At 35.4% G+C, this 11,116-nt stretch overlaps 1 protein-coding gene across 1 annotated transcript in view; it reads left to right on the top strand.

Moving 5' to 3' along the window:
* The window catches only part of MALRD1 (MAM and LDL receptor class A domain containing 1), a 725,579-nt gene that overhangs the window by 431,329 nt on the left and 283,134 nt on the right, over positions 1–11,116 (top strand). The window contains exon 28 of the mRNA XM_011963908.1: positions 2,958–3,141. Coding sequence (XP_011819298.1) covers positions 2,958–3,141 — 184 coding nt within the window. The remainder of the gene's footprint in view (positions 1–2,957; positions 3,142–11,116) is intronic.

Below are 11,116 nucleotides of genomic sequence, written 5' to 3'. Positions count from 1 at the left end.
ATGTTATGAAACAACAGCTAATATATTAGAATGATGTCTTGTAATACATCATCATTAGGTTGATCCATGGTTGGTTTGCAAAATAATTTACCCTCATTTTTTTTTCTAACACATAAAATGACAGTGAATACATTATTTGTCTCTTTGTTTTTACTAGAAGACGAGTTGTAAGATTTAAGGAATGATTCACATTTTTTGATTAGCGTGATCATATGCTCTTCTTTGATGGTATTTGTTGAAAATTCCTTGGGGATTTGGCATAGCTAATGAGTAGCTTTATAAACTGCACAGGGAGATAAAAAAGAAAAGTTAGTAAAGTGAATTAAGTCCGTAAATCAAGACAGACTTTTATCAATATCCAACCTCTAATATCGCTAGAAGTCAGACAGACCACCCTTTCCTTTAATTTTTAATTTAACTAACCATCCCTTTGATTTCAAATCACTAAGACATCACTGAGAGTCAAAGACTAACCTTGAGAAGGATTTATCTTCTTTAGTCATCAAAAAGATACGAAATTCCATTAATTAGGTGTGAATTTTCCACCCTTTTCAATACAGAAGTTACACGAATCTGTAGGTGTCAGATTTGTAGTTGTTTTGTTAAGGATGTTAATGATCTATGTATAAACTGTTAGTTGTTTTGCAAAGTTAATTTTAGATTAACTGATGCATTGTTTTGCTTTCTGTAACCATGCAGAGGAAGAACCACTTGATCGAACATCTTCATCTACCTCAGCAGAACAAGGCATCAGACATATTTATTAGCATTAGTTCCCTGAAAACATGAAGTTATGAATGTCTAGCTCCTTGGTATACCCTCTTCAGACATTCCTTTTCATTTTTTCCTCTTTAGCTTTTTAGATTATCTGTAAATTACACATTTCATACCTGTATGCTATAAATCTATTGGAACATTTTGCTTCACTTCTGTATGTCATTTCCCTAAATCTTCTCCTTTAGTCTACTGTTTTGATTACAAGCTTCAGAGACAAAGTTTTTCTTGTGAATCATCATGAAAATGCTATGACCCAGGACCAAGGAATATTAATTGGGAACTAACCATAAACGTAATACTGTGTATATACGTATATTTTTTTCTTTGCCAAATATCCATCATTATGATTTGTTAAATCATCTAGTTCCCAGAAAGGGCTAGACCTAGAATACCAAAGAACAGTGTATACAATCTAAGCCTTGTCCTGTGCTCAACTGGTTAATATGCTATTTTAATGAAGTTGTCATTTTTATTTGGTCATTGGGCTTATATGTCATTTTATGTCATATTACATTATACTAGGTCAGTTCACATATTAGAATATTGTATTACTAGTTAACCAGCCTCAGATATTGATGTTTATGTAAGATTTTTAGAAAATTAATTTGTTCTTTTCAATTAAAATTTATGTGAAAGCAATTATAGTTGTTACTTGTATAATAATTACATTATAACCGAATTTATGAAAATCAAAATAATATGTAATATAATTTTTGAAATCTTATTGCTCTTAAAATTATCACTTTTCCTCCACACTCAATTCACTTCATAAATCCTTTATTACATCCATCAGGGATAAGTGATTTCTCCAACATATTTCTCCTTTTCTCTTTTCCTATGTCAGTGATTTAAGCTTTTTGAAGAAGGTACAACTTGAATAATTAAACAATATGAATAGAAGTTTGGATAGCTAGTGATATCTGAAACTGTAAACCCAGGGCTTCGATAAAGTGTTCAGATTTCATCAAATATCCATAATTTCATGTAAACGCAAGGAAAGGTAGATTTTACTGAGTAGGGCAATTTATGTTATGTTATTTTATGTTATTTTATTTATTTTTTAGACAGAGTCTCACTCTGTTGCCAGGCAACAGTAACAGGAGTGCAGTGGTGCGATCTCAGCTCACTGCAACCTCTGCCTCCCCGGTTCAAGCGATTCTCCTGCTTCAACCTCCTAAGTAGCTGGGACTACTAGCGCACGTCACCACACACTGCTAATGTTGTATTTTTAGTAGAGACGGGGTTCCACCATGTTGGTCAGGATGATCTCAATTTCCTGACCTTGTGATCCAAGTACAGCAATTTATAATAATGGTGTCTCTAACAGTTCCAAAATAAATGTATTGCTAATTCTGCTAGTTTTTCTTTTGGGAAGTACTTTAGTAGATTAATATGCCTCTGTTTGGATGAGATAAACTATGTCTTAGTTATTATCAGAGATATGTTGAAGTCAAATAAATATAGATAAAAATATCTAAAAAAATTTTTTGAGGGAAGCAAGAATTGCAATTTGGGGCATATACACAGACAAGGTGGTCTTCAGTATATCTGAAGAACAAAGAGAAGATTGGAGGTTTTGTAAAAGAGAAATGTAAAAATAACTATTTGGTACTATACTTAGTACTTGGTCAACAAAATAATCTATACATCCAACCTCCATGACACGAGTTTGCCGGTATAACAAACATGCACACGTACCCCTGAACCTAAAATAAAAGTTTTTTAGGAAAAAAAAAAAAAGAGAAATGTTCCATATTGTTGTGAAAGAAAGTTCATTGGCACTGGTAAAGTTATGCAGAGCTGGCAAGCTCTAACTGGTGCATGATGGGTAAAACTAGTTTTAGAGTCTCAGCAGATTCTTTCAGTATCTGTCAGATACGACTAGTTTCAGGTTACAACTGTCAGTTTCAGGAGCCAGGTTTGCAGAGAATTTTATTTTTGGAGCAGTGTTACATGCCCTGAGTGCTTTCCACGACCCCTGACCTCTTGACTCTGTTTGACTTGGGTTTGACAAGAATGACTCAATTCATAAGATCAGCTTTCACAGATTCAGTGCTTCTTTGTTGTTTCAGTTTTTATTGGTCAGATGCTTCTGAGCTAAATAACTGGGTTTTGCACCACGTTGAGTCATCTTCTTTCATGTTTGATTATTTCCCTCATACAAACTTCTTTACTTTCAGACAGAGAAAGGACTATCAAAAGTATGGCAAGAAAGTAAGCAGAACCCTGGTAATCACTGGCAAAAGGCTGACATCCTGCTGGGAAAGTTAAGGAATTTTGAAGTCATATTTCAAGGTATCAGAACAAGAGATCTGGGAGGAGGAGCTGCAATTGATGATATTGAATTTAAAAACTGCACAACTGGTAAGTTTTCAGAAAGCACTTCCATTTTGAAGCACATTTATAATCTAGCCATTTTATCTTTGTTGCACATGTTTAAAATGCTTTACTGTTTTGTATTTTGTACACATACACAAATCAATTGAAAGGTATAATTTTATAATTGTGAACTTAAAACTCTGTTAAGAGATAATACCTATCTTAGTCTGTTTGGGCTGCTATTACAAAATGCCATAAGCTGGGTAGCATATAAACAACAGAATTTTTTTTCCTTGTGGTTCTGGAGGCTGGGAAGGCCAGATTAAGACAGGCAGATTTGGTATGTGGTGAAGGCTCATTTCCTGGTTAATAGATGGCACCTTCTTGCTGTGTCTTCACTTGGTGGAGTCCAAGTGGAGCCCTTATAAAATGAGCTCCCTTGGGCCTATGTTATAAAGGCACTAATCCCATTCATGAGGACTCTGCCCCCATGACATAGTCATCTTCCTGAAGATCCCATCTCTAGACACTGTCACCTTTGGGTTTAGGGTTTCCACATATGAATGAGGGGAGGAGAATAAACAGACCATAGCAATATCTTCTTCATCATTCAATTGCATGAGTGACTCCCCACTTCCTTCCGTACTATCCACTTTCTAACAAGAATGATTTTTCCCTTCTGCATTTGTTTTTAACACAATTTTAAATGTGAGCCTAATATTTACATGTATTTACCTAATTTAAACTAATTATAAATGAACCAGTAAAAACGGGTTAGAAATCTGGTAGTTAGTGCTTCTATAAGAAATACATTCAATCAGGCAAAATTCAAGCAGAAATTGAGCTGAGAGCTGTGCTTGGGAGATTTAAAGATGCTACTCCAGCCTGTGAACAGTAACTTGAAAAAAAGTACTTCCATTTATCATGTTTCTAAATGAAAAGTATAACTACACTTAGATTTTCTTTACAAAACTACCCAGAAAATGTCAAAAATAATTATAAATACATTTGTACAATTTCACAGTTTGCAAAGTTCTTTCAGAGGAATTATTCCATTTGGTTTCCAAAATAATCCTGTGTGAGATATACTGCCAAGGAAATATATGCCTTCTGTGGTTTTCTATACTGATTCACTTGGCAGCAAGCCTCTGCGACTAAAAGAGCTAAACCTGAATGCTATTTAATTTTATTGTTGCTCTCATATTAAAACATCATTTCACTGAGGCAGTTCAAAAAATGTGACTTTGGTTTTTTCATAGTGTTACAGCATCTGCTCTTTTTATGAGCAGTTCTGTTTCAAAAGATTCTGCTTAGAAATACATTCTTTTAACTTTCATATCCCTCTCCTCTAACCTATGTTTCTAGAAAAGGTGGTTGTTACTCAGTTACCTTATGTTACATAAAATCAGAAATTATGTGTTTCACACCATTTAAGGAGCGTATAGCTCCAGGTATCTATGTCATGCAGGAGACAGGATTTGGGCTTGAAGATGTTGGGGAGAGGGTGTCTTGATGAAAGAAGTTGAGGTTTTGCACATATATTCGTGTAAAGGGAATCTTAGACATGAGAATATCCTTCTTGAACTCTCTCCTAGTAACTTTCCAAGTAATATGTTGAAATTCTATTATGGTTAGTAACTCAATCTAGAAATGATTTTGGCCACTCAAAAAGGAAAAATTCTTCAAAACTTTCTCTGAGATTTTAGAAAGGAAGAAGCTTTATTCAGTAAGAGAAATTCCTTTCCTCTCAAGGGAAGCAGAATGATTCCTAGATGGGTTGATCCAGGACAGAAGGAAACTGAGAGTTATTATTCTGGCTTTGCCAGTTTCATGTAGAAGTTTGCACTCTTTCTTCCCCTTTTTGTTATAGAGTTCTGTGAGACTTTACATGATTACAATTAATTTTGTTCAGTTGAAGCCAACACTTGGCTAAGTTATACTTTAATATTGTATATTTAGTGATCAACTGCTTTTAGGCCTATAGTTCTTTCTTTGTCATCAAGTAAAGAGGCATCATGTTGTCAGTTATAGTTGAATATGGTCAATTGCACATTTAATACATTTTCAGAAAAAGTAGCCACTAGTTTTTAACAGCCCAGCCAGCTACAGTTAACAAGGATTTTCAAATTGTTTTTCAGTAGAAATAGAAAACATGAAAAAATTATGAGAAAGTTTGAAAGACTGTGAATGGAACTCAATGACATTCTTTTTAATCATCTCAGTTTTTAGCTTTATGCCAGCGAAATATCAGGGCTGTGTAATGTGGATGATCAGAAGGAGCTTAGAGTGTAAGTTACACTAAGTTGCTTTCTGCAGTTGCCACTTTAGAAGATGAGAATGGTATTTAGTAAAACACCTCAAAGTCAGAAAGGCACTTTATCATAGGGTTAAGAACGAGGAGCCTCGAGTCAAACTATGTGGGCATGGCATTTGGCTGTGTCATCTGGCTCAGGTAAGTTTCTTCATTTTGCTTTGCATCGATTTCCTCACCAATAAAATTGAGAAGATGAAAATAGTATTTTCATCAGTGGTTTACATAAATATTAAATATGTTAATATATGTGAAGTTCTTTGAATAGTCTTCGTACATAGCAAAATTAATGTTACATTTTATTATTACAATGATCATCATTACTATTAACATGCCATATTCTAAAATGGTGCTTTATTGTCCTGTGTTAGGAAACCAACTTCAAATCATAAACTACCAGGTCACCACACAATTGATCATGAAGTTGTCGATGTTATGCATTTGAAATAAATAACTTAAAAAATGAGTGAATGTTTATTTCTGTCACATTCTAATCACAAAAAATCCACACATATTGTATGCTACCATTTATATGAAATGGACAGAATAGACAAATGTATAGAGACAGAGAGGAGGTGAGTGGTTACTTAGGTGTGAGGGAATGAGGACGGGGAATGGCTGCTAATTGATACTGGATTTCTTCATGGAGTGATAAAACTATTCTAATGTTTATAGTGATCAATGCATAACTTCATAAACATATTAGAACCATTAAATGTCATATGGCTAAACTTAATGGCATGTAAATTATAAATCAGTAAAACTTTTTAAATGAGAGGAATGACACACCTGGGCAACATAGCAAAATGCCATCTTTATAAAAATTTTAGGCCAGGCACTGTGGCTCACTCCTGAAATCCAGCAATTTGGGAGGCTGAGGCAGCTGGATTATTTAAGACCGGGAGTTCGAGACCAGCCTGGCCAACATGGTGAAACTCCAACTCTACTACAAATAGAAAAATGAACTGGGCGTGGTGGCACATGCTTGTAATCCCAGCTACTCAACAGGCTGAGGCATGAGAATTGCTGGAACCAGGGAGGCAGAGGTTTGCAGTGAGCCGAGATCTTGCCACTGCATTCCAACTAGGGTGATGGGGCAAGACTCTGTCAGAAAACAAAAAACAAAACAAAACAAAAACACAAAAAAGCAATAGAAAATTAAAACATAAGCCAGGCATGGTGGCTTGCACCTGCAGTCCTAGCTACTCAGGAGGCTGAGGCAGGAGAGTTGCAATAGGCTGAGTCCAGGAGTTGGAGGTTTCAGTGAGCCATGATCACGCCACTGCACTCCAGCCTAGGTAACAGAGTCAGACCCTGTCTCAAAGAAAAAAGATCAAGAATTCTGGAAATATGGTGATAGTAGTGCCGTGACAGTTTTTGGATTTTCCCAAGTCCTCACACAAAACCATCAGAGAACCTAATTGGCAAAGTCAGCAAGTCATGAAAAACATATACAACAAAATTAAATGAAAATACAGCTCTACAAAATCCAAAATACAAACTAATAGGACAAACCACAAACAGTGACAAGACTTGTGTATTATTTATTTCTATAAGGGGGAAGGCAGGAAAATCACAAAAGAGTCAACAGATACTGGAAAACACAGCCAGGTTTGAGAATGGCAACTAACAGTGGACAGGTTTTCTGACTTGGAGAACCGAATGGGTCCAAGGTATCTGTGATGAGGTCTATGGGGCTGGAACAATTTGAACTCTCAAAATTGATCCAACAGGATTCCCTTCTATAAAAACATCCCACATTAAAAAACCAAACAATTAAAAAACAAAGATGCCAATAAAAACACTCCCGGGAGTGGAATCAAACTGAACAGTCTAGGGACAGTTGAAGATGAGAAAAGATTCGCTTCAAAGTATGGGAGAACATTAGCCAGGAAATGTAAACATAAAGGAACATTAAAGAACTTTAGTCAGGAAATGTCAAAAAGCAATCACCATATTTTTATAGATATATATAGATTTTATAGACTTATATACTCTTCAGATTTTGAGCCTACTCATGAATTTAATCATATTCTTTTAGAGCCTCAGGTTCCTTATCCACAAAACAACAGGATCGTAATAGGTAATCTCTGCGATTTCCCTGCAATTACCTGATATAAGTCTGGAATTTATGAATATGTTTTTAAATTTCAGTATCATTGAGAGCAAATTTAAATTGGTTGTGAGTAGAAATGAGGAAAGATAGATTATATATACTGTATATATAATTATATGATACATATAAATCATATATATATAAAAAATGGCATATACAAATATTTTTAGACTTATGATGGTGTTATATATGGATAAACCCATGTAAGTTGAAAATGCATTCCATACCCAATAAACCCGTTATGAAGTCAAAAAAATTTTAAGTCAAACCATTATAAATGCAGATGGATTTATGATGAGGTTACGTCCTGATAAGCCCATTGTAAAGTTGAAGAATTATAAATCAAACCATTGTAAATTGACTGTGCACACGTACACACAGACACACATACACATTATACATACCATAATATGTAAGGTACATATTTGGTAGTGGTCTACTTTACGTGCAAATAGGAAAGCTATTTAAGTTTCATATTTCTTTCTTTCTATTCAAAAACTTACAACTCAGTTTATTAGATAATATTTAGAAAATAGCCAACATAAAGCTAGATATATTCTTTTTTATTTCTTTGCATTCTGAATACATTATGGTGCTATCTTCAACTTACTATCAAATGTATTTTTCTAAAAAGAAAAAGCAAAATAATGGGCATATTCTGTAGTCTGTCCAGGAACACAATAAGAAGCCTCTCTCCTTTTTGGACAAGTTAATAAGGAAGCAAGTACCTTATTCACATAAAAATAAGTGACAGATTATAAATTTGATGTTCCTCCTTTTTATTCAAGTTGGTTTAAAAATGATTTGTACAGAAATCTTATAAAATGCAGCAACCATTCCACAGAACAGAGAAGTAGGAAGGCAATTCTTATTGAAAAGAAAGGACTATCCTATCATTGTAATTCTAAAGTTCTAAATTTAAATGACGTCTGAAATTTCAGAATGTTACTTAAAGTACAATCATTTCTTAAGCACAGTCATTCACCTGATACTCAGGGAGCTTACTATAAATACTAAGTAGCATTTTTGTCAGCTGTAAAGATCCCAGATCAGCAATAAGACCACTAGGTGTGAGTCCTAGCTTACGCATTTGCTATCTGCTCTATGGTTTTAGGCAAATGACATGATCTTCTTTTGCCTTATGTTTTTCGTCTATAAAATTGTAATAATAATGCTTCTATCTCATAAAGTTCCTGTGAAGATTAAATTATTAACTCTATACAATGTACTTTGAAAAATGCATGAGATATAGCAAGCATCTGAATATTCATTGGCCAATAAGTATAAATGAACTATACTGCAAGACTTGTTAATTGTTTTAGGGACAGCACTTTTTATAGCACATTTAGAATCTTGTTCTGTTTTGTTCCTTCATTTTCACATGTTCAGCAAACATTATCGATTTTCTAGTCTGCAGAAAGCTTTGTGTAATGCACTGCACACATCTATGGAGAGCTGGGCTGAAATGTGCGCATTCCAGAGTGTACAGTTTTGTGGATTTTTCTGTTTCCCTTTTCAGTGCCCCTTTCTTAATTCCTGGCATTTGTCTCCTTCCCCAGTGTGTTCCCCTCACGTTTTCTATTTCCAGGACTCCTCTGTGAACTGCTCGAAGACACTGGTAAACCCACTACCTCAGGGTAGAATCCAATAATGGTATAAGATGTTGCCTTTTCAACTGAATATCTAGAAAATCCAATTTAATGATGACCAGTTTTCAGTTCAAGGAAAAGGAAGAGATAATTTAGGGAACAGAGAATATTTCCAGAATCTTCTGACAGTAGTTACTCAATCTTTCCCTACATTCATACATAGCAAAACACTCACACTCCCTAAATAATCTTAATTGTGAAAAGAAAAAAATACCTTGAGGGTAAAATAAAATAAGCTGGCATTGTTATAATTTCAGGTGTCTTAGGTGTTGTCTTCATACATAATATAAAAAGGCATTCTTTTTTATCATAGCCACTTTCCCATCTTTCATTTTTTCCTGTTAAAAACTGTATGTATGACTCCTGAGTCCTTTAAACAGTGATTGATCTGGAGTGAAAAATAGTGGCATGATGATAATGATCTCAGTGCAGCATCACTCTGGATTCAAATTGAACTTAGGGGATCACAAAACGTTGATTGCTATATATAAAGTTCACACACAAATAAATCTATAAAGAGAACTCCATAGATTTTAACTTCAGAACTTACCTTCTTCACTTAGTTTACATGAAAAGCTGTATTTCTGCTCACAGGTGAGTGCTCCGAGTGTTGCATTCAGATCACTTGTAGGCTTCTTTTAAAGTAAATGTCAGAAAAGAAAAAGAAGAAAAAGAAAGTGGCAATGAGTAGAAAAGTAATGCGTATCTCACCCTAATGAAACAATTAGAAGTGACAGGTATTTATTTATTTATTTATTTATTTAGAGACAGAGTCTTGCTCTGTCACCAGGCCGGAGTGCAATGGCACGATCTCGGCTCACTGCAACCTCCACTTCCTGGGTTAGAGCAATTCTCCTGCCTCAGCCTCCTGAGTAGCTTGAATTACAGGCATGCACCACCATGCCCAGCTAATTTTTGTATTTTTAGTAGAGACGGGATTTCACCATGTTTGCCAGGATGGTTTGATTTCCTGACCTCGTGATCTGCCCGCTTCAGCCTCCCAAAGTGCTGGAATTACAGGCATGGGCCACTGCTCCCATTGCTTTAAGTAAATATTGTCAGAAAAGGAAAAGAAGAAAAAGAAGATGGTAATCAGTGGGAAACTAATGCACATCCCACCCTAACAAAATAATTAAAAATTACTTTTATTTTTAAAAGTGAATGGCTAGATAATATATAGTACTGTGTAATGTAAGGGTGGATAAATGATAGATGAATGGATGCAAGGATGGATGGATGGATGCATGGGTGGATGGCCAGACAGATGGTTTAATAGAGACCATGCATTCAAATCTTGTTATATGTGTAAAATTCAGAACAGAGCAAGTTCTTGTCTTTATTGAGTTACATTCTGGTGGCACATGCAGATAATAAGCAAAGTAATATATGATATATTATGTAGTAGTGATAAGTGCTACGAATGGTAAAGGGAAAAAGTAATACAGAAGTATTTCCCTGATTAGAGTGGGCAGAAACAGCCTATTTGGAGGTTGTAGTTGTACAAAGGCTTAAGTGAAATGAGGAGGCAACCATGCAAACATGTCAGGGAAGAGAAATCCAGGCTTAGCAACCAGTGAGGCAGAATTGCTAGAAGAGCAAATTGCTGGAGTGAAAGGGAAGAAGGGTAGACAGACAGTGATGGTCCTCATCATGCAGAGCTTTGGTATCACAAATGCCTGCTCACAGCATAGGGATTAAGCAAGCCAAACCTGGAGTCAGACTTTCCAGGTTCAAATCCTGGCTTTGCCACTTACTTGCTGTGTGATCTTGAATAAGTGCTTAGCAACTCAGTGCCTCAGTTTCTTTATGGCAATAAAAATAGGACCTCCCAGCCAGGCATGGTGACTCATGCCTGTAATCCCAGCAGTTGGGAGGCCAAGGCAGGCAGATAACTTGAGGTCAGGAGTTCGAGACCAGCCTGGCCAACATGGTGAAACCCTGTCT

The sequence above is a fragment of the Colobus angolensis genome, unplaced genomic scaffold, assembly GCF_000951035.1.
Source record: "Colobus angolensis palliatus isolate OR3802 unplaced genomic scaffold, Cang.pa_1.0 Scaffold63, whole genome shotgun sequence".
NCBI lineage: Eukaryota > Metazoa > Chordata > Mammalia > Primates > Cercopithecidae > Colobus > Colobus angolensis.
This window is presented reverse-complemented; position numbering and strand designations above follow the sequence as displayed.